This window comes from Macrotis lagotis, chromosome 3 (genome assembly GCF_037893015.1).
Source record: "Macrotis lagotis isolate mMagLag1 chromosome 3, bilby.v1.9.chrom.fasta, whole genome shotgun sequence".
NCBI classification, from domain to species: domain Eukaryota; kingdom Metazoa; phylum Chordata; class Mammalia; order Peramelemorphia; family Peramelidae; genus Macrotis; species Macrotis lagotis.
The window spans coordinates 242,765,346-242,789,816 of NC_133660.1; the positions used below are offsets into that span (position 1 = coordinate 242,765,346).

Consider the following 24,471-nt stretch of genomic DNA (forward strand, 5'->3'; position numbering starts at 1 on the left):
GGTAATAAAGGAAAATTTATATGAGTTTGTAGTCACTGATCCATGTTAGGAGGTAGGGACTGATGGAGAAAAAAATTGCGGATTTTAATAATTTTTGTGCTCTTTATCTGAGAAATAAGTAAAAATAAATAAAACAGAGTTTCTGTGCCTATTTTTACTATTCACTTTTTTGACATAGTCATTATCTTTGAAAGAATTGTACCATTTCCAGATGATCGAAATATAACCTGGAAGTGAAAAAGAGAGAAAGGAACTCATTTTTTATAAGCCTCACACACCCAAAACCTCTGTCCCTAATAGAGAGAACCCCAGAGAACCTTAGCCAGCTTCCATCAGGCACAGTTTGACCTAGGGCCTTGCCTTCAATGGCCTTGTCTTCTGTCTTTTGAAGAGTTCTTCAGTTCCAGGCCCTGGACTTTTCCTTGAGTAGTATTTTCCCAGCATGCCCCAGTCTCCCCAGCCCCGGCTCTTGGACAGCCCACTGATGGGCCAGTTTTACTGCTGCTCCTCCTGCCTGCTCACTCTGCTCTTCCTGTCCCACTCCCCCCCAAAAGGAAGGACCTGCTTCAGGCTCACCACTTTACATTAATAACCAGGTGTGTCTTTTTGGGCCTCCAAAGTGGCTGGTCCAAATATGAAGCCTATTAGAGAGCAAGTTCCTTGAGGGCATAGGCTGGCTTGTCTGTTTTTTAATCCTAGCTCTTTGTGCATAGAGGCTGACCTTGGGTTGAAAGTGAGTCTGACTGAAATTTATCTCTCTGAAGTGGCTAAGAGCCCTGAAGGTGATTATGGTAGATAAGCAAGTCTCCCCCCACCCCCCCATGGCTGCAATGGACCCTACAGTGTACTTCTGTTTCATCAGGGGCAGTCTTTCTTGTGCATCTGTGTTTATAGAAGCCCTGATAAAGAACTCAGAGAGCCTTGCTTCCTAACTGCATTACACTGTTTGACATGCAGTGGGTCTCCTCTGGATGGCTCTCTCTCCTGGTGAATGGGCTTCCAAAGCTTGAGATCACAAGCCTGGGATTGTGATGTTCAGAAGGGCAGGGACAATGTCCTGTTTGGCCTTGCCTTCCTTAGTGTCAAGCACCATGATGCTCTTTCATAGTTGCACAAAGCAGAAAGTAGATAAACAAGTAGAGAACCAGGTATCATCAGCTTTTCACTAGTAACCTAACCCACCCAAGCTTCACCGTGTTTCCCTAGCCCCAAAGAGACAGTCAGACATGTTCAGTGTAGGAGAAAACAAGTGAACCTCTGCAAGGGAGCAAAGCCTTCACCCTCACAACAGGAGGCCAGGCAGATCTGATGAGAACACAGGCACAGCATCAATGGCATGTTCACGAGCACAGCTGCACAGGATTCTTAGCAGATGGATGCAAGGGCTGGCTCCACTGAATCGGCCAACTCTTTGAAGAGGGAACCATTTGTTTACCTGCCAGTAGCACATGGGCCTCTTGGACCTTGCTCTGGCAGGGGCAGGTTTTCAGGACTCCAGACAGTGTCTGGTTGCTCTCAAGCTTTTTGACTAGCATGGTGAACAGTAATTTCCCTGTCTTTAGAATTCCTTCAGCACTTTAATCTGTATCTTACAAATTAACATTTACTTACACCTTACCCTATAGTGTTCATTTTTCTCTCAGAGCTGGATGGTGAGACCTTACAGTCTTTCTTCTACACATGAGGAACTGAGGTCTGGAAAGGAGAAATAATTTGCTCATGGTCTCACATAGATTTCAAATAGCAAAGCTAAGATCAGAACTCCAGATCTTTTTATAGTAGCTCAGGGTTCTTTCCCTTATACTATAATTCCATGTACATCCATCTACATTAGAGAGTCTTTTGAATAAATACTACTTCTATTATTCCTTACAGAAGTAATGTCAAACTCTGAAACAGATCTCTGCTGGATGAATGACTTGCACATTGACTTAGAAAAATCACAAATTAAAAGTATCTGTTGTATTTTTCATTACACCTCTGCCTTACAGTATCATTAAACTAAAAATTAAATTCCTAGACTAGCAATGAAAGGTTACTTTGCTACCTAGCTTTCTATATGTTGTAATGATTAGATATTGGTTATCATATTAGTCTAAATACAGACTGTACTTTCTGCTCAGATTGGTCTTGAATAAAATCTGCAGTCTTTGATCAGTGTTATTTTTCAATATATGCATATGTATTTTATTTTCAGAAAGATTGCATTTTATGGGTACAGCCAGTATTTGGACCAATATAAAATACTGGAATATTGAATGTTAAAATAATTTTTATTTTTTCTTTAAAATGCACAAAATAGGGGGCGGCTAGGTGGCATAGTAGATAAAGCACTGGCCTTGGAGTCAGGAGTACTTGGGTTCAGGTCCCATCTCAGACACTTGGTAATTGCCTAGCTGTGTGGCCTTGGGCAAGCCACTTAACCCCATTTGCCTTACAAAAAAAAAACCTAAAAAAAAATAAAAATAAAATGCACAAAATAGAAATCACAGAGATTGACTTTAATATTAATTCAGCAAACCAAAATGACAAATGATCTGATATGTTTTGGGCTACCAGCTAGAGAAGAAGACATTAAAATACCAAAATTATATGATCTATCTTTTATGCATTTTAAGAGAAGGAAGAAAAATATAAAATGAAAAGCAATGAAAAATGTGAGTTTGAGAGCATTTCTAAAATTAAATGAACATTTGAATTATTTAGTGCTTTTAAGGAATAATCCTTATTGTGCATATATATTTAAAGTTCATACCTTTAATTATATGCTTGTATGAATATGTGATATACACTATGTCATATATATATATATAGATATATATAAACCAGAGTTGTTGAAATATGTGTTATGTATTGACATCCCTAGTTATTAATCAACCAGCATCTACTAAGCACCTTCTAGGGAGGAGAACAAGCCTGCCTTGGTTAAAGTTTTGGGCTGAGCACTTTACAGATAGTGCCAACTCTACTCACAGTAACCCCACCAGGCAGGTGCTCTGAGGAAACAGGCAAAGTGAAGTTAAGCCATTTGCTTAGGATCATACACACAGCTTTCAAGTATTGGGTCAAATTTGAACTCAGGCCCCATAAAGGTCTGGGTGCTGGACACTTGGGAAAGAAGTTCATTATAAATGGGACTTGGCCTCTTTATATAATGATTATCCTGTAGATCTAGGAATACATAACTGCTAGATGAAGAACTTGGTGAAGTTCCATTTGTATGGGATCATGAGCCTTGGAAATGTTTTGTGGTGATAGAATGTCATCCACAACAAACCGGGAATAGAAATCGCACCCCAGTCCAAGGCTATGGAGATGGAACAGGAAAAGTAACCAAGTCTCTTTTCTGGTAAATTAGCACACAGGGTGGGGAAGGGGGGGGGGGCACTCTACAGATAATCACCTCATTTGATCCACTCAACTACCTAGCAAGGTCATGGCTGATTTTATCCCCATTTCATGAGGAAACTGAGGGGGGAGGCTGAGTGACTTGCCAAGGGTCCCACGGTAGTCGATGCCTGAGGCCTAATTTGAATCTGAGTCTTTTTGACCTCAGGCCTAAGGCTTAGTGCCCTATGGCATCTTTAGCTGCCTTGAAGAAAAATGCTTTGGTCTTCAAGAGGAAGGAGGGCAATATCCTTCATCTTCCTTCTGCCATTTCTGCTCCCCTTGCCTTCAAACAACTAAATTTTTTGCATTCTGTGGTAATGATGGTTTGGAAACATGGAGAAATTGTTGAGTTGTTGCTTGTTTTTGTTTTTCTCATGAGTGGTGAGGTGAGGCCAGACCCTGTATTGAACTCTTAAGGGTATGAGCTTGGAAGCAGTTCCTTCCTTCAAGGAAGTTATCTTCTAATTGGGGAAACCACATGTATGCACATAAGGAAACAGAGTATAAACACAATAAATCCCAAGGTAGTTTGTGGAGGGGAGGCATTAGCAGCTGAGGGAGCAGACATCAGAGCAGAGAAGGCAACCTTTGAGCACAACAACTACTTGACTACTTTTGTTAGAGATAACATGGCTGAGACAGGTGATTCTTCCTGTTATAAGGAGCCATCTACTAGAAGTGTGAAATAGGGTGTTACTAGCACCATGTTTGATATGTGGTCAGTGGTTAATAAATGTTTGTTGAGTTTAATTCTATAAACTTCATTATGACAGTTTGTAATAAATGGAATGCAAAACTTGAAGTCAGGAAAGAATTGTGAATGAACCCTGCCTCTAACACTATTGGTACGTCCATGGGCAAGTGACCAAGTTTCTCAGGGCTTCACTTTCCCCATCTTTAAAATGATGATAATAATCCCTGTAGCATCTGTTTCAGAGAGTGTTATGAAGGTCAACTGAATATATGTGTGTGTGTGTATAGAAATATATACACACCTAATTTTGCAAACCTTAAAGGTCTTTATCAATGTCAATTATGATATTAAATTCAAAGTAGCTAAAGAAATAATGTTTAACCTGAAATAGAAGTAAAATGAATACATGATAATTATTGTAAAATATTTCATAGAATCTTAAAAGTTGAAGGGAAGGCTTAGAGAACATCGTTTCTACTTTATCCTCCCTCTGTTACATCCTTTATTGAAAGCCTTCCTTAACCACTTATAATTCTAGTACCCCTCCTGTCAATTATTTTTTATTTATGCTGTACAGTTGCATGTTTGTATGTTGTTTTCCTGCTCAGATTGTAAGCTCTGTGAAGGCAGGGCTTGTCTTTTCTTCCCTTTTTGAATCCCTTCTGCTTAACTTAGTACCTAGCACACAGATGATACTTAATGTTGATTAACAGATTTCTCTTCTTTCTTTCTTCAGAGGTCCCTATCATAGAGTTTTCAGACCTATTATATACACTGTAAATTTTCTTAGGGGAAGATCTAATCATAGGATTCTAATATTTAAACAACTCCAGGGCTGCCTATTGCCACTAATTTAAAAGTCAAACTTCTCTATTTAGCCTTAATTTATCTTTCCAGCCTCATTGGACCTTGTTCCCTTTCCAGCTTTCTCCAAACTAGCCAGACTTGTGTTCCTTCACTCTGTTCTATACACCTCCATGCCTTTCCCTAGGCTGCCTCACATCTCTCCTCCCCTCTGCCTTGAGAGTCTCTCTTCCTTTGAGATCTATCTCGAATACCAGCTTCATAAAGCCTTCCTCATCCCCTCAAATGCTAGTGTCCTTTCCTCCTTTGAATTTAACAACTTCCTATGTATGGTATGTTTTTTATTTTATATTGATATTGTATATTCTACATAGATTCTTGTCATCTCCTTTATTAGATTTCTTTGCCAATAGGGATTATTTCATTTTTTGTTCTCATATTCTAGGGTACCTGGCCATAGTTAGTGATTAATAAATATTTATTGATTTTTTTTTTTAACAGAAAGTCATTTACTGATTCCTACAAACTTATCAACTATCTTACTCCCAGGTTTCAAGAAATTTTCATTTGATCCCCAGATTAGAGCTGAGCTATACTGTTACCTAAAATTGAGCCTGATAGTTAAAACTCCAAGGCCTTTTCCACTTCAACTGCTATCAAGTCAGGCCTCTCGAATCTATACTCAAGCATCATTTTAAAACATGAGTACATTATTTTACATGTACACCTTAGTGATGATGTATTTCTCTGTCCATTGATCTAGCCTGTTAAAAGCTTTCTGAAGGTTTGTTCTGTTATCCTACCATCTACCCCTCTGTGATCTGCCAATTTGATTAGAGTAATACATGACTTTGTGAATAGAGGTCTCCATCCAGGTGGCATTGATTAACAAATCTTTGAGAGTGATTACTTTTCTATATGCTTTGGCTGTACATGCTAATCCATATTTCCCATCAATATATATTAACTCTTATCAAAATATGTTAGCTCTTTAGTAATCATCTGTTATATTACTCTCCTAACTTTTATCCATAAAGGAAGTTAGATATATCTGATATTATTGATTTTCATGAACTATACTTTTTTCTATTCCTGCTTTCTTTTTCTAAGTTCTCATAAGTCTAGTGTAGTTCTGTCACTTATGAATTTATCATTAGAATTTTAGAATTTATGAATTTACTGTTAAAATTTACCATTCATAAATTCTAAAATCAGCCGTTTCTTGCCCTTCTTTCCTTTACTCCCTTTGTTTTTTGAAAATTGGGACAATATTGCCATCCTTCCTTTTTTTGGTACACTTCCCCTTCTACACAATTTTTTTTTTTAACAAGGAACATCGATGCTGTGTTATAGTAAAGGTCTTTTTTGCATCCAAGATATTGCATCCAAGATATTGATCATGTTCCTGATATTGAACCATTCTTGTATTCCTCTTTTATTTCTGATACAATTCCTTTGATTTCTTTTTTCTTTTTTTAGGTTTTTGCAAGGCAAATGGGGTTAAGTGGCTTGCCCAAGGCCACACAGCTAGGTAATTATTAAGTGTCTGAGACCGGATTTGAACCCAGGTACTCCTGACTCCAGGGCCGGTGCTTTATCCACTGTGCCACCTAGCTGCCCCCAATTCCTTTGATTTCTAAAGTCATTGACTTTAGAAAATGCATTACTAAGTTCTTCTGCTGACTACTGTTTTACTAAATATTTTTGCTTTTATATTCATTGGTGATATTGTTCTTTATAATTTCTTTTTTCTTGTGTTTATCACATTGCATCTTTTAGTTAGTATCTCTGTAGATCAAAGGGAGTTCCCACACCGATGGAATTGCAAGTCCTTAATATATTGATGTATTTACCAAGTCAATATTAGAATCAAGATTGCATGTTTCATAAAAAGAACTGAGTAGCATGTCATCCTTTTTGCTCTTTAGAGTTTATTTATCTAGAACAGTGGTTCTTTGAAGATTTGGAGAAATTCACCCATAAACTTTTCTGGTCATTAAAGAAAATGGTTTAACATTTCTTTCTAACATTTCTTTCTCCAAAATTGGTCTAAACCCTTTCTTGTCTTGTCCTTTTTTGGATAATTTGTATTTTTGCAAATGATCTTCTACTTCATAAAATTTCTCCAATTTCTTAGCATGTAACTGGTGTATAAAATTCCTGGATGGCATTTTAAAAAATCTTTTTTCTTATAATTTATTTTTTCTCCCTACTTATAATTTTGTTCATTTGTATTTTCTTTCTCCTTTTTTTTATTGAAATTAATGATTTGTCAGTTTTATTGGTTATACTTTTAAAAATTCTGCTCTTGGATTAATTAATTGAATTTTTTCATTTTCTGATTTTTTTTGGTTTTTGATTTTTGTTCTATTTCTACTTCTCTCTATACTACTATTAATTTGGTTGTTGTTTTTCAAATTTCCTTTAAGTCTCAACTTAATTGGTATTTTTCCCATTAATGTTGGATGCCCATCCAACAGATTATGATAAGCAGCATTTTAGGGTTATCATTATCATTTAAGTATAGCTATTAAAGCTTAAAACTACTGAGACTTTTGGGACACCCTATATTCTGTTATCATTTTCAAAATTTCTCCTCTAATCCCATAATTGTATAATTGTTTCCAAGTAATCTTATATATTTTTTTCATTTTACATGATTCAACAAGCATTTATTAAGAGTCAACTTTGTGGGGGTGGCTAGGTGGCGTAGGGGCAACTAGGTGGTGCAGTGGATAGAGCACCAGCCCTGGAGTCAGGAGTACCTGAGTTCAAATCTGGCCTCAGACATTTAATAATTACCTAGCCGTGTGGCCTTGGGCAAGCCACTTAACCCCACTGCCTTGCAAAAACAAACAAAAAAAACCCTAAAAATAAAAAAGAGTCAACTTTGTGCTAGGCCTTCATGTTAGGCAAAAATTAAATGACCCCTGCTCTCAAGAATCTTATATTCTGGGGGGGGGGGCAAGAGAGGGAGGAAGGGGGAAATGTGTTGGAGGGAGAGAGCAAGGTAACACAATAGGCACACAGACAATATAAAACATTTGGGGCGGGCTGGAAAAGCATTGACAATTTGGGGTGTGAGGGATGGTTACATGTATGAGTTAAGCTAAGCCTTAAATATGATTAATGGTTAGCATTGTCTAGCCTGGGTAGGGGGGCAGCTAGATCAGTTTGAAGCAGTTTAGCAAAAGTTTGACCAGAGAGTGGCCAATTCTTTAACTTATAACAGCTCATAAAGACCCTCTAACTAAAGGGGTAAAAAAAATCTTCATTAGTGAAAGAACCACCCATCCCAGAGTACTCCAAAGTCCTTGAAATATCAAAGGTTTGCTTGGAGTAGGATGTTCTTGCCAACAGGTGCTTGGTCAGTTGAAGTCCCCTCAAAACCATATGATTCCATTGTGCCAAGATCTTCACTTTCTCCTTCTAGTGAGATGGTTTTTTAAATACTTCCACCAAAATTAGACTTCTTTTTCACTCTCATCAATCCAAACCCATGTATTTCTCTCACTTGCTTCCTATCCATCACTGTTCATGTGTCTCCTCTCAATGTCTATGTTCTTAATGTGCAGTATTGCTCCTCTGCCCCTTTGCAATACTCTGCTCCTTGGGGCTGAGCCACACTGTTCCATAACTTTAAGTCAGACAAAAGTCACATCCCATTGTCTGTTATCTTTGGGATACCTGGAAAGTTAATTTTACCTCCTTTCTTTAAAATTGGTATTTCATCTGGTTTATTATCCACGCTCTGAATTTACAGATGAATTTCTGAGACTGTGGGGTTTTTTTAGAAATGAGTACCTTTCTTGTGTACTGTCTGCTGAGATCAGTATGAATGGCCTCATCACTGGTATCCTTCTCCCCTTGCTGTGCCTGCTGCTCTATGGTAGTATCTGGAGTACTGAATATTTACAGACTGTTTAAAGCTCTCTTGATTTCTGTACTCTCACCTACAACCCCTGATGTGTAGTTATTTGCATACCACCCCAGAATCAATGGAATTCACTTCTTTTGCATGCTTAGTCAGACCTATGTGGGTGATTACTATTTTTGAATGATGGAATTGAAGAGAAATTATTTCTTCCAAGATAGACAAAGGCCCAGCTTTCTTCTTCCTATCTCGTGGCAGTGGGCATGGCAATCATTCAGGTGCAGATTACATAACTCATGATACAGAGTTCATGGAACTCAGTAGAGAAAGCAAGGCCTCTACAGACCTTCATCTAACGGGAAACTTCTTTGAGTACATAGCCTCTTGATTCTTGATGGGGCTTACTATCATGGCTTCAAATTTAGACATGTCATACAGGTTACTCTGTGTGTGTGTGTGTGTGTGTGTGTATGTGTGTGTGAGAGAGAGAGAGAGAGAGAGAGAGATACAGAGAGACAGAGAGAGACAGAGAGAGACAGAGAGACAGAGAGCGAGAGACAGAGAAAGCCAGCACAAGAAATAGAACTTGAAAGAACATGTGTATATTTGCCTTAGAAAAGGGGATAGTGCCAGAAAAACCTTATTTCGTGCATAAAGAGTTTAAGTTTATAGGTTTTTTTTCCCTAAGCTTTCTGTTCTCATGCATGTATAATTTCAGTGAAAATATTTGTTTTAGGGTTTCTTATGAAATGAGTCCTTGATTCCATTTCAAAATTACTGAGAATTTTATTTTATGAATGTGCTAATTTGATGATCCATTTTTCCTAATTAGGCAGCAGATGGATTTCTCTTTGTCGTCGGATGTGACAGAGGAAAGATACTATTTGTTTCAGAGTCTGTTTTCAAAATTCTCAACTATAGCCAGGTATTGTTCATATTCTTATTTATGTTGAGCAACTTTATAACCTTCATAATTGTGGTGATGAGATCTGCTACAAAGATCAGCTGTTTGACTGAATTTTAGTCTACAAGCTACATACAAAATGCTTTGATTTTTTTTTCCACTACTATCTGCAAATTACAGCTTCTCTAAGGGTAAGATAATTAAACCTGGGATCTGTGAAAGTATTTTTCTATGGGAATGTGCGATTCTTCTCATTAGCAAATCATTTTTTTTTTTTTACTGTTATAACATAAACAGCTCAGTTCCATGTTAAGGATAAAGAAGCATAAGGGGAAGGTGAAAAAAAGAATACTGAACATGAAAATCATAGGACAAACATGCACATGCATGAAATAGCAGGTTGTTAATGATAGGAAGAGCACAAGATATTGAATCAGAGGACATAGTTTTGGGTTTGCTAATTACTATCCATTATCTTGGGCAATGCTATCTCTCAGAACCTCAGTTTCCTTATCTGTAAAAATGGAGTTGATTGAAATGTTCATGTTTGTTGGAATCCTTTAAGTTCATATTTTAAAAAGGGAGGGGGTGACCTCAAATGTCCTATTCATCTTCAAAGTGGTGAGTGGTGATCCCTGTGAATTTTTCTTTATAGTAAGATTTTGTATGCAGAAAATTGCAGAGCTATAATCTAGATGCAAGAAAATAATAATTCTTTGTCGTTTTATGGTACTTGTAACTTTGTGGAAGTGCCCTCACATGCAGTATATCATTGTATCCTCATTGTATTACATAATTCTTATATAGGTAGAATTTATTCTCATAACAGTTCTTACCATAATAGTATTCTAAGGAGAAAGGCCTAGATAGGATAATTTCTCTTAGGACACATAAGTAGTGAGGGGTAGAGCAAAATTTTGTGTCCAGGTCTCCTGACTTCCCTGTGTTCTCAGAAGGGATCTGTACCATCAGAAGAAAAAAAATGGCAGAAATTAAAAGGAAGTGTGTTTCACAGGGAAGCTCGATGAAAGCCCTTCTCCAATTCTTCACCTGGATTTAAAATGACCTTAAATTTTTGAATCTGTTCCAATGAACTTGAGATTGAGAAGATGCTGCCAAGCTGGAAGACTTCAAGTACTAGCTCAGTGATGAACTCCATCTCCATGAGGCTAGCCTACCTAAGATGGGAAACCAACTAGAGTTTTTTTAATTGGGTCAGGGGTGGGCAGCACAACAACTCATCATAAATCGGTACTGTTCATCATTAGTTGCAGTGCCTGTAACAGTGAGATTCTGGAGCTTTGGAATTAGAGTAACTTAGAATTTGGGAGGCATTGTATTATACTGCCTCAGAGTGATATGAACCATTTTTTCAAGTATACTATTTTCCCATTCAGGATTTTTATGATTTAGTTTTTTGATTCTTTTATTATAAGAATCATATAATAACTGCTCATGTCACTCTCCTTCCCAGAAATCTTCTGTGGTTCCCTGTCACCTCTATGGTAAAATGGAAACTCCTCACCCTGATATTTAAGAATCTCCACCATCTGGTTCCCACCTTTTCTCCCAGCCTTACTTCATATTCCCATCATTCACAGACTAGTCTCTGATATCCCATCTCTCTTATCTTTGCCTTTAAATATTCTTATGTAATAATAATCTGCATTTGCATGGTTCTCTAACATTTGCAAAATGTTTTTCTTGGAACTTGGAAATATAGGTAGTATCCTGTTATCAATATTATTATAATTACCATTTTCAGATGAAGAAACTGAGGTTTTATCTCTGTTCATCATAATAGTAAATGTTCCAATTTGGACCTGCTCCCTCCCAGTCTCACCCTAGGTCAACTGGGGTCAACTGGCTCCTTAGGGAAGCTTTGCTGATCTCCTTATTAGGTTAACAAGGTATTCACTTCCTGTAGAGATGCTGTAGAGGGAAAGCTTCTTGAGACCAAGGTCTATTAGGGCTTCGCCTTTGTCTCTCCAGAGCAGAGAGCAGAGCCTTAAATATAGAAAGTGCTCAATAAATACTTGTCGACTTGAATATCATGGTTTCTAACTAAAACACACACAGCATTTGCTTCTTGACAACCCTGCGAGATGAAGTGCAGAACTAGAATCTCCATTTGACAGATGAGAAGACTGAAGTTTAGAGAGAGTGAGTGAATTTGCCCCAGGTCACCCTTCTTGTAAATGCTGAAGCCAAAAGTGTGTTTGCATATACTTTATTGGCTTGATATAAAGAGATACTATATATTCTGAAGAGATTCTTCACTGGAAAGTTCAGGAAGTTCTCATGTTTAAACTATATGACAAAATGCAGACTTAGTCACATTTGCTTGAGGATTTCTGTTCAAGGTACAATTGATATTTAATATCAGTGTATAACATTTCATATCTGCAGAATGATCTCATTGGTCAGAGTTTGTTTGACTACCTACATCCTAAAGATATTGCCAAAGTTAAAGAACAGCTGTCTTCTTCAGATACTGCTCCAAGAGAAAGACTAATAGATGCAAAAAGTGAGTAATACTATTTTTGAAATTTTATTCCATGCTCTCAGCAGTCTGTTTTCACTGGAGTGGGTAGTTCTACATTGGAGTAGGTTGCAATGTCTCTCTGCCTTAGTAGAAAGGACAAGTTGATATAAGCTGAAAAAATTCATTCCTTGGGAAGCAGCCAATGAGATATGATGAACATCCCAGAGATTACATGGTCTAATTCTCGGGAAACACACACAAGTCCATTGTTAGCCCCCTACTCAGCATCTTTACAGTTTGGTGTAAGGTTTCCCAGAGCGTGTGCCTTACTGGCACAGACTATGAGAACCCAGGATTGCTTCCCGGCCATGATGAGGCACAAGAGGAGGAAGCTGTTGAAGGAGGACAAATAAAAGCTTGTATTTAGAAAACCCTTGCAAAGATAACTCTTCTTTGGGGTTACAGTAAAGCAGATGGCACAAGTATTATTGTTTCCATTTTATAGACTAGGAAATAGATAGTTTGAATGACTTACTCAGGAGCACACAGCCAGTAAGTGCTGAGCCAAGATGTGGCTGAGTCCAGGCTTTGGATTCAGAAGCGTTAAAGGCAGACTGTGCTGCCTGTCAAATAATGACTCACTCCTCCTACACAAAGCCCTTCTGTAGCAGAGTTAGATAAAGAAGTTATGTTCTTTACAGAATTCTTCCAGATCCTTTAAACAAAGTCAGTATTTACCTTGATGTTTCATTACTTAATTGGGATGGTGGGTACAAGGGAGGACAAGAAAGGCTATCTTGAAAAACTGATTCAGGATTAAAGAAAGGCTTCAGTAATCTTATGGCTTCATGTTATATCTTCTTCATTGGGAGGTGGTATGTGGTAAGCTCTGCATGCCTTTGTAAAAAACTGACATCACTGGTTTTTCTATTACCTCTTTTTCCCAAAGTGTTTCCTCTCTTACCCCCTTCCACCTACAGCCTTTCCTTTAAACAAAGAATTTTTAAAAGAGAAAAAAATTTACTATCTTAGAAAATAAATTGGTGATGGACATGGGAATCATTTTAGGATCTGCTGAATATGTGTTATCACATCATCCATTGGTTTGAACAAAGGTTGAAATCAGTCTTAAATAGAAGAAAGAATATGAGAAGATACTGGGTTATATTTTTTTTAGTATTAAAGGGTTTTTACATGTTAAAAAATTGAATGATTTGTTAAAAATAATATTAGATGTTACAGCTAATTAAATTTGTTTCATAACTGTTTACAGTTAAATTAATTTCAGTGCAGAAAACAGAGCTTTTCAGTTATTCCCATTTAAGGCCTCACAAATCAGAATTTTTTGCCCATTCATTTTTACTTTAGCTTTTTTTCATTTTGCATTATTTCCTAAGGAGTTTTCTAGATTTCTTTTACTCCTTATAGTATGAGACTTAACCAAATGATATGATTTCTGTATTTATATATCACAATTTTTTAACTCTTATTGTTGGATATTTATTTCTTCAGGCTTTTTGACAATTATTTATAATAATGCTATGAAAACATCCATATTGGGTTATTTTCTTCTAATCTTTCATAGTACAGTACTCAAACAATGGAACAACTGGGTCTAAGAGTATAATTATTTTTGTAACTTCTGTTGCATATAGATTCTATAACACTTCCAACACTTGAGTTTTAATGCTTTTAATTGTTTTTGCCATTTTGTTGGATATGAGGTGGAAACTCAAAGTTGTTTTATTATAAACCATTCAAATCACATAATTTTATATCTGAAAAGGAGAGCCCATCATTTAGTCCAGTTTCCTCACTTTACAAAAGAGGAAACTGATACCAGAAAGATGAGTTTGTTTTTGCATTCTATATTATAGAGTTATTTTGTGGAAGAACCAGAACTAGAATTTAAGCTTCATTATTCATACTTCTCAATTCTTTCCATTATACCATTTCCAGAGGCATAGTGGTATAGTGAGAACATTATCAAACAGACACAGAAAACCTAAGTTCATTTCTTAAGTTTATTTCTTCAGTTAAATGGGAATAATAATACTCATACTATCAACCTTACAACACTGTTGTGAAAGTGCTTCTTAAGATCTTAAAGTACAGGGGCGGCTAGGTGGTGCAGTGGATAGAGCACCAGTCCTGGAGTCAGGAGGACCTGAGTTCAAATCCGACCTCAGACACTTAATAATTACCTAGTTGTGTGCCTTGGACAAGCCACTCAACCTCATTGCCTTGTTAAAAAAAAAAAAGATCTTAAAGTATAAAATAAATGTGAATATTTAGTGTCACTGTTAAAGAAGAAATTAAATGAATAGATTACTGCTGTAAATTACTTACACAAAAACTAAGACTTAATTTTAATTCCTTGAAGATATATTTTTAAAATCCAAATGAAAAAGTTGTTATAAGGATACTTCAAAGAGCCCAAATTTTAGCTTTGTGCTAATCCTTCCATCATTACAGGTAGCAATGCCCTCTGCTCTTCACCAAAAGATTGTTATTGCTGAAAAATCTCAAACTCCTCAATAAGCTCCTATGAATTTACTTAAACCAGAAAAGGATAAATAGAAGTTCGTAGACAAGATTATATTCCCAGTCTTTTCAGCATTGGTAGGACAACTAAAGCTTATGGTATGCTGACACCCAGCCTTCAAGAATCCTGGGTCATCACCATATCACAGTGAAGATAAGTAAAGTAGAGCTGTTGTTGAGGTCCAAGAAGTTTTCCTCCAAAATATATAAAAATGCTAAAAATGCTGCTCCTTCTTCCTGATTTCATTCTTTTCCTCTTTAATATTCTCCAAAGCTAAAATACCCTGCCTCTAAATGATGGTTCAAAAGCCATTGTGAGGAAGAATTACAGAAACTGTACATGTCATGAAGTTAGGGAACTCTTGAAAAGACTGGTTATTCATCTTCTTTCCCTTCCGATGCATCTGCAGTGTTGTGGGTGGCACTCTGCAGTCAGTTACAGCTGAAAGGTTCTTTCCTCTAGATCTGGCAAGTTGCTCCAGGTATAGAAGAATTGTTTGGAGATTTCCAGTTCCTTCCATCTTTCTGCTATTTATGGCATTCAACACTTCATACAAATGTTCATCACTATTCCGTGATCCATAGATACTGTTATACCCATGGAGAGAGGGGAGGAGGGCTCCAGCGGCTCATTTCCAGCCACCGCTGCCTCTGGCCATGACTGCCCCAAGGAAACAACACTGGATATAATTTTACATCTGCTCCTATCTGGCATACTTAATATGCTGTCTACTCTGAAAAACTGGAAAATGGTCAAAATTAAACATCCTCTCTATTACTACTTCTTAGTTTCAATGGATAACAGTTATTCTAATGAAGAACCCAAAAGAGTCTGGAACGAACAAACACTTGATTTCCTTGTCAAGCAGAGACTGGCAGCCAGACCCAAAAGTATAGGTTCATTTTAAAAAATATTGTGGAATGTAGATTATGAACTATGATGCTTCAAAAAAACAATTGAAGGGCACTTTAGCATAAGGTTGCTCCAAGTCATATCAAACTGAAAAGATTTTTAGATGAAAATGCAAGAACAACAAGTAGATAGGAAAGCAGCTGGACCTCACTAAATAATTACAGAAGAAATAAAAACTAAAATTAACTTTTAAAGGCACTTAAGAATCTGTTGAAGACATCAGAAAGAGATGAAATCCCAAAAAGGAAAATATCCAATAATAATATCCCCCTCCCCAAAAGGGGTGGTGAAGAGGACTTCAGCACTAACCTCTTATATGCCTACACTTTTATCTCTCTAAAACCTTTGAGAAAATAATCTCTATAGTTTAAGGATATCTTTTTTGAAAAAAAATGAGAATAGTAGAGTCGGGCTTTTGAAGAATAACTTTTTGGTTTTTTTTTTTTCCTTTTTCTTTTTAGGTTTTTGTAAGGCAAATGGGGTTAAGTGGCTTGCCCAAGGCCACACAGCTAGGTAATTATTAAGTGTCTGAGACTGGATTTGAACCCAGGTACTCCTGACTCCAAGGCCGGTGCTTTATCCACTACGCCACCTAGCTACCCCCCAACTTTTTGGTTTTTTTGAGGGGGTTGGGTGCTTTGGGTTTTTTTTTTTTGGCAAGGCAGTGGGGTTAAATGACTTGCCTATGGTCACACAGCTAGGTAATTATTATGTCTGATACCAGATTTGAACTCAGGTTCTCCTGACTCCAGGGCTGGTACTCTATCCACTTTGCCACCTAGCTGCTCCTGTCAATAAATTTTTGGAAAAATTTATCAAGACTTTTTGCTTTTGCATCAGTCATTTTTTAATATAAGATATACCCTGCCCTCCCATTTTATTTTTTAGGCTTTTTTTTTTTTTGCAAGGCAAATGGGGTTAAGTGGTTTGCACAAGGCCACACAGCTAGGTAATTATTAAGTGTCTGAGACCAGATTTGAACCCTGATTCCAGGGCTGGTGCTTTATCCACTGCGCCACCTAGCCGCCCCTCCCATTTTATTTTAACAAATTAAAACAGTTAAACATAAATAGTAATACAGTGTTGATATAATGACCTCATCTGAAAACATAATCAACTTGCTCTCCAGTATTTTTTAAACATACCATTTCTTTGTTTACAAATACTATAGCAACCATTTTTGTTATCTTTCTAAGTTAGAACACTTTTCTTGATAGAGGGGAATAAAAGGGTTGAGTAGTAAGTACTGCCTTCACTCCATTAACTCTTCTTACCACCTCCACAATAGAGAGTAGTTTTATCCCTTTTGATTTTTGCGGGGGGGGGGGGCGGGGGGGGGGGGGGCGAGGGTTGCAAGGCAGTAGGAATAACTTGCCCAAGGTCACATAAGCTAGGTAATTATTAAGTGTCTCGGGCAGAATTTGAACTCAGGTCCACCTGACTCCAGGGCTAGTGCACTATCTATTGCACCACCTAGCTTCCCCCTTTTGATTGTTTTTTTAATCTTTTATTTACCTCCACCATGGTTTTAAAATAAAAAAGCCCTTTTTTGTCTTGGTAACTTAATCAGGAGGTACGGTTGTGGTTTTATACTCTACTGTGGTGTATCTGGTAAATTATTTGTGCCACCCCTTCTCCCTCCCCCATTTCTATCCCTTTTCAAGACCAAGGATTAATGAAAAGCTCCCCATTATTTTCCCATACAAATTCTTTGAGAAGCTTAAATGAATTAAGCCAAGTTCTTTAAACTCTAGAATGAAAGTAATTCTATTTTATTTTACTTTTTACATAATAGGGGAGAACCCTCCAAAGATTTTTAAGGAAAAAAAGAAAAATGAAAAGGAATTTTAAGTTCCCTAAAAAAAAAAAAAAGTTTATTCCCCAGTTACCATTCCTGATTTCCACCTTTTATTTTTTGCCACACTATTCAAATCATTTATTTATTTGTTTGCTCTTGTTTGCTTACTTATTTATTTCCACATCATCCTTATTACCTGGATTTAAAATCTATTCCCTGTTAGTACTTTTTCTCTTGCCCACAGATCTATTCGTGTTCTAAGTTCTATTGATTCTGCCTTTGTGAAATCTTCAATACCCATTTCTTCCTTTCCATTCCCATTGTCATTCTCCTGGTTCAGTACGTCACACTTGGCCAACTGCAGGAGCTTCCTACCTGCAGTCACTTCTTACTTGCCTCAGAACTGAAGTATTTGCCAAGGTTTACCTCTGTTATGGAGGTAGAAACAACAACATTTGAATTTATTTTGTGCAGGGGCTTGTCTGGAGATTGAACTTCATGGGAGGAAAAATAGGGTAAAATGGCTAGACCATGAATGTGTGCAGAGGAGTTAAATATAAGAAGATTGGAAAGATAGAAAAAGCCTGGTTTGGAAGCATTTAAAATGCCAAATTCAGAAGCCTAATGTTTTTATATTAGATCATAGACAATTCTTAGGTATTAGGAGTAAGAGGGTAACATGGCCAGGCCTATCCTTTAGGAAAATCACTTTGGTCACTGGAAGATGGCTTGGGGTAGTGAGAAACTTGAAGAAATTAGTCTAGTTATTGTTATTACATTAAATACGGTTGCAGTAGTCTTTGTAAGACTCCCCTATGAGAGGGGAGAGAATGAGAGTGATGAGATAGAGATCATTAAACCCATGAGAATGACAAGATCGCCTAATAAAAGTAAAAGGTACTTAAGTCAGAGCCTTTGAGGTTCACATGCAGGTAGGGAATATGATTTAATGCTGAGCTAAAAAAAAGAGATTGAGATGGAGTAGTCATCAGATAGATTAAAAATGAATTGAAGGAAACTGTCATAAATCTCACAGTGGAGAAAGTATCCAGAGAATGTTAGATACCACAGAAAGGGTGAAAGGGATGAGGATAAAGAAAAAGCTGAGATTTGATGGGTAAGAGATCACCGGCAATTCTGCTGAGAGTATTTCAATTGAGTTTCAGGCTGGAAGCCAGATCACAAGGGGTTAAAAAGTGCGAGGAACAGAAGTAGAGATGACTGTATGAGTCTGTGCCAGCCATTGACTACTACTCTATGTTTTTGTCAGACAACAGTTTAGGGAGTGGGGCATGGACTGAAGGTGGCTTGAAGGTCCCTTCCCCAGACAGAGATGCTAGGATTCTGTAAATGATGATTTCCAGGGGGTTACATTCTTGTGTATTCCTTAACAGCCGGACTTCCAGTAAAGACAGATATAACCCCTGGGCCATCAAGACTGTGTTCTGGAGCCAGACGTTCATTCTTCTGTAGGATGAAATGTAATAGGCCTTCAGTTAAAGTTGAAGAGAAAGATTTCCCTTCAACTTGTTCAAAGAAAAAAGGTAAGATTTGATCAGCTTTTCAGTCCACAGGCTGGGAATGTGAATTTGGAAAAGCTTGATAGAATGTGGACTATTTTAGTTTCCAATACAAGACTAGCTTTAAGGGGTCAGTTATAATCAGCCAGATCTATAGATGGCATGGTCACCTGTGTGTACATAGCTAGTGAAGCAGGGGTGGGCAAGGAACATGGAGAATGACCCAAAGTTGTTGACAAAGCCCCTTTCTTAAGAAGCTTTGAAATGGAGTACTCCAAACAGCCTCTACTCTACTATGCTGTGCTAGTTTTCAGAGCACTTTTACAAAACCCACAAAGCCAATTCTCTTGTTCCTTATTCCTTCAATTCAGTGAGTCTTCCTGCAGGTGGGAATGTTCCCTATTTTTAATGGCAAAAAAGCCATAACTGGAAGCAGGAACAGAACTACTGAACACTTGGACCTGGGCCAACACAGTGAAAAGGAAATGTTTTCATTTCTGGGTTTTTTTCCCCTCTTTGGCTCTGTCTTTAGGAGTTCCTTCATTATAGAACCAGCCTCCTTGCTCATGAGGGCCTACTGTCCAAGGGCACTCAGGGAAAAGAACATACTTTTGACTCTCCTTCCCTAACCCAAATACTATCAGGATGACTACTATAGAGCAATCTCTGAGCCCCAAAGGCTGTGTTGACACCAACTATGGTCTTTGTTCTCTAGCAGACCGAAAAAGCTTCTGCACCATCCATAGCACGGGATATTTAAAAAGCTGGCCACCCACAAAAATGGGACTGGATGAGGACAATGAACCAGATAATGAAGGCTGTAACCTCAGCTGCCTTGTAGCAATTGGACGGTTACATTCTCATGTCGTTCCACAGCCAGTGAATGGGGAGATCAGGGTGAAGTCTACAGAATATGTTTCTCGCCATGCAATTGATGGGAAATTTGTTTTTGTGGACCAGAGGTAAGAGCCTCCTTGTAACCCTGAAGTCAGAGTGGTGACAGAAAATCTGCAGTTGGTAAAACTCAAGTAATGAAACCATTTGCCTTTTCTGAGGCATGAGAAAAAGTTTTTGCCAGGTTGAAACTGATGATAACTCATCAATGGGGCCATTAGAACACTGATTATTAGATAATTGTTTTGTGTCAATTCATGAACACTTGTGAATAGACTTATTTGATGATTATAATTAAATGTGGTTTCCATAGTGATTTCTAGCATCTCAGGAAACAGTAACTCAGCAACTTAGAACCTTGGAACTAATAAGTATAGCATTTGTCTCCTGAGATTTTCCTAGGGTGTTTGGATGGAATCTGTTCTTTGTCTCCATCACTCCCTTCCTTGTATTTTATTTATCTAATAATGTTTTATCCTTAATATAAATGTTAAGCTTTTTGACTCATTTTTCTTGGTTTTGGTCCTAGTGTCTCCCATTCCTTGCTCATAATACATATACTTAATAAATACCATACTGAATTGAACATCTGAGCTAAAAAGGCCCTCAGAGATTCATCCAATTTAAGCCCTTTAACAGAGCAAAAAACTGAGGGCCAGTTAGAGGAAATAAACTTGCCCAAGGCTATTTAGGAAATTAAGGACAGCTCAAGTCACTTTTCCCTGAAATCTAAATTCCCCCAGTTGGCTCTTAGTAATCTTGATTAGGGCCTGTGCTTTTTTCCTTCTACTACATGCTTATGAAAGTATTCACCTCCAGATTATATGTCGATCTCAGACAGCTACTGAATTGATGCAAGAGAAGATTTATATAATTGGTGTTCAATTTTAATATTACCAAGTGGCTAATAAAATTGAATTTCTGATGAAGATCTGTCTTCAGATTTGTATAACATTATTTTAATACTTAAAAATAGTTGACCTTTTTTCTCTTTTTCATGTGCCATTTGGGGAAAATCAGCATGGCTTTTGTTTCTGCAGAATCCTGCTCTTCTACCAGGAGGGCCTTATGAAGGGGGATACTTTGCTCTCTGAACTCATTTCTGCCTTTTTCCAAATGTCATTTTTAGGGCAACAGCAATTCTGGCGTATTTACCCCAAGAACTTCTAGGCACTTCATGTTATGAATACTTTCATCAAGATGATATAGGGCACCTTGCAGAATGTCATAGGCAAGGTAAGATCTCCAATGTAGACTGACATTTAAGAAAAGAAAAAAAATCAAAAACAGATCATGTGGCTCAGAATAAAATGTGCTTTGGGAAACAGGTTCCCTGGGCCGGGATCCATTTGCAAAGAATAAGTGATTGTGTACTAGCACTCATCCAAAATTGATAGGGATCTCAGCCTTCAGTCTAGCTCTCTTTGGAGTTCTTGAAGACTGTGCTAGTAGAACTCAGGTTCTGGCAGGTCCTCCTGGACTGGCATGGTGATTATTAATAATTGTAGCTAGCATTTATGAATCACCTACATTCACATCATGTCTATATGACACTACAGGGCCAGGCACTGTGCTGTGCACTTTTGATCTCCTATTTGGAACAGATCACTGAGTGAGCTTCAGAGGAGGGCAAACAGCCCCTGCTCCAGGCTGCCCCCTCCCTCTGAAGGATGGGTATTTAGCTTGTATGGCATTGAGAGTAGAGCTGGATTCAAAATTCAGTGGAAACCTTGTCCTCTCTCAAGCTGAAGAAGGTTCACAATTCTCCCATGAAGTTTTTACTACCTAATGCCATAAACCTAACAAATCACAGTGTTACATACAATCCATGCATCCCTAAGTCTTTTCTTGTTATTATTTATTGTGCCAAGTTGAGAATGGCAAGGCTCATATTCTCTTTACATTTTCAGTTTTACAGACAAGAGAAAAAATTACAACTAACTGCTATAAATTTAAAATCAAAGATGGTTCTTTCATCACACTGAGAAGTCGCTGGTTCAGTTTCATGAACCCTTGGACAAAAGAAGTAGAATACATTGTCTCAACCAACACTGTTGTTTCGTAAGTAATCCCTTTTTACCAGCTGTGTCCTCTCAGAAAATGAAAATAATTTTGATTTGACTTTGTTTATTGGATTGGGACAAAAAGAAAAAGAAGCTTCCATGCTTCAACAGACAGAATGCCCCAAGATTTATCAATCACAGCTCGTGTGGGTACCAAAAGAAAGGCAGGAGGGGGAGGGAATAAGCATGTCTACAACCCATGATGTACCAGACTGTACTAACAAGGAACTCGTTTGATCCTCACAACTCTGTTTAGCCAGTCTCCCCTCATGCCCTGCCCTGCCTCTCCCCTTCCTTCCATTCCAAGTTTGCATAATTGCAATAGGAAGCAGCTAAATTGGCCTTCATGTAAAGCATGAAGATAAAGAGATGATGTGTGTGTGTGTGTGTTTAACTTTAGGATAGGGCTGTTTCCAAAGCTGTGTTCTAAATCTAAAGATGGATTCATGTTGGCACCAACTTTTAGTTATGCTTCATAAACTCACTAAACCTATGCAGTATTCTCTGAAAAATTATCTTGAAGATTATAATTATGGAACTTAGTTGAAGGGGGGTGGAGTGGAGCAGCCTGCAATGTGACCCAGTCGGAAGATGAGGAAGAGGTATTGCAGACTCCCAGCACAGCCCCTAGAACAGTCAAGGGTCTGCAGTTATCACCAGCAACACTGGATGTTGGTCCAAGAATGGAGTTCTGTAAAAGCAGTTGATGCCACATTGTCCATTATCAAGGAAACCTATTCTAAAAGTTCTCATTTGCTGACCTCTTAAGGTCCAGAAGTAACAGAATCCTGGTCTAAAGAGGCTGAGTAAGGGTCAGTCTACCCCATCTAAAGCAGCCCTTTCTAGTTTAAAAAGCTCTTATCAGGAAGTTTTCCCTTAGATTAAAAGTCCTAAATTATTCTTTCTGTAGCTTCTACCCATCAAGCGTAGTTCTACCCTTTCATGTCAGACTTAGGCATAGACCTAGAAGGAATATTAGGGTTTTTTGATCTATTCCCCTTCACCTCCTAATTTATGGATGAACCCTTGGAGACAAAGGTCAAGTCCCTTCTCCAGGCTGCCCCAGGCTTTTACCTTGTCCCCTCTCAGTTCTAATGCCTCTGTCCTTCCCGGGCCACCTGGAGGACAGCTCTCCTGTCTCTTCCCTGCCGGTCCACTTCAGCCTCTTTTTTCTGGCCTGCCTGATCTCCCCGTTCTTTGCCATCCTGATTGCCTTCCTAGACATTCTGGAGCTGATCCGTGTCCTTCCTAAAAGCATAGTGCCCCAGATGTGCACCGAGCTCTAGCTAGACGTGTCCTGCCCTGGACGAGTGAAGGCTAAGCGCTTCTTGGCTTTCTTGGCTACAGCTCATGCAGCTGTCATGTGGCATTGTTGACTGACTGCGCCTCTAGAGCTTCTTCACAAGATCTGCGACCTAACACGCTTCTTCCTGCATCTCCCTCTTGAACTTCAGGGTAGGACTTTACATTTATCCTTATTAAAGTTCATCTTAGTAGATTCAGCTCCATGTCCTGGCATTCCAAGAGCTTTTTAGATTCCAATTCTGTCAGACTTAATTGCTCTCCCTCCCAGCTTGGTGTCTTCTGTGCCTTTATCTAAATCATTGATAAAAATGTGAGATAGCAGAGGGCTAAGGTCAGATCCTCGGACACTCCACCAGAGACCTCTTTGGACCTGACCATTCAACCAGTTCTGATTGAGCCCATCACTGCATCTTGTCAGTAGCCATAGCATGAAAGACAAGCAAATAAATGCTTTGCCAGAATCTGACTTATCAGTAGCATGGCCTTGCTCTCCCACTTTATTAACCCTTTCACAAGTGAAAATTGGACTAGTCTATCATGACTGACTCAAAGCTGAGTGTTTTTTTTCCCATTACTGCCACCCTTCCTAGATGTTCATTAATTATCCCCTTAATGTTTTAGATTTTGCCAGAAAAAAAACTCACTAACCTAGGTTGGCCAGTGTCTTCCCTTTTGGAAAATGGGATACTTGTCCTTCTTTAGTCCTGTGACACCTCTGCCATTCATTCTCCAGGATCTTTCAAAGATCGTTGACAAGTAGCTCAATAATTTCAGGACACTGGCATGTGATTCATCCAGGCCTGTCAGCGAGATGCATTCTTACTATCTTAGGATATTTTTTTTCTGCCTGTTGTACCCTTCCTAGAAGCCTGAGAGGAAAAAGAAAATGAAACCAAACTAAGAGTTGAGCAGTTCTGTCTTCTGTCACATTCAGTTATCTTCTATCCACCCAGATCAATGTCCTCTTCCTTCTTTAATACCATTCTTTTGACTGATAGTTTAAGATTATTTTTTTTAACACTGTCAAGCTTTGGCTTAAATACTCCTAACCTCCTTTTAGGATCATGCCATGCTTTTGTTTTCATCGTCTTGTTCCCAATCAGCTCATGCTTCTACCCTTGGTGCATGTTTTTTAAATCTAGGTTGGCCAGTTTCTTGTGTATCCATATCAGTCTCTTACATAACACTCCTTTTTCTTCATATTGGAATTATTTATGTCTTCAGATTTTCATTCTTGAGCTTCCCATTCCCCTCCAAGGCCAACTTTGCCTATAAAATTTTAA

General features: G+C 38.1%; 1 protein-coding gene and 1 long non-coding RNA gene across 5 annotated transcripts in view; one reads left to right on the forward strand and one right to left on the reverse strand.

Moving 5' to 3' along the window:
• BMAL1 (basic helix-loop-helix ARNT like 1) overlaps positions 1 to 24,471 on the forward strand; it is a 104,313-nt gene that overhangs the window by 71,487 nt on the left and 8,355 nt on the right. For 3 of the 4 annotated variants that reach the window (XM_074230337.1, XM_074230339.1, XM_074230340.1), the window contains 6 exons: positions 9,595 to 9,687; positions 12,076 to 12,193; positions 18,801 to 18,950; positions 19,642 to 19,888; positions 20,950 to 21,056; positions 21,731 to 21,881. In XM_074230337.1, coding sequence (XP_074086438.1) covers positions 9,595 to 9,687; positions 12,076 to 12,193; positions 18,801 to 18,950; positions 19,642 to 19,888; positions 20,950 to 21,056; positions 21,731 to 21,881 — 866 coding nt within the window. The remainder of the gene's footprint in view (positions 1 to 9,594; positions 9,688 to 12,075; positions 12,194 to 18,800; positions 18,951 to 19,641; positions 19,889 to 20,949; positions 21,057 to 21,730; positions 21,882 to 24,471) is intronic. The other variant, XM_074230338.1, reaches the window with a different exon arrangement.
• On the reverse strand, positions 52 to 24,127 carry LOC141518373 (uncharacterized). Its single transcript, XR_012477170.1, has 3 exons — positions 23,837 to 24,127; positions 1,619 to 1,695; positions 52 to 227 (listed from the first exon to the last, which is right to left on the reverse strand). It is a non-coding gene; the product is annotated as an uncharacterized LOC141518373 (long non-coding RNA).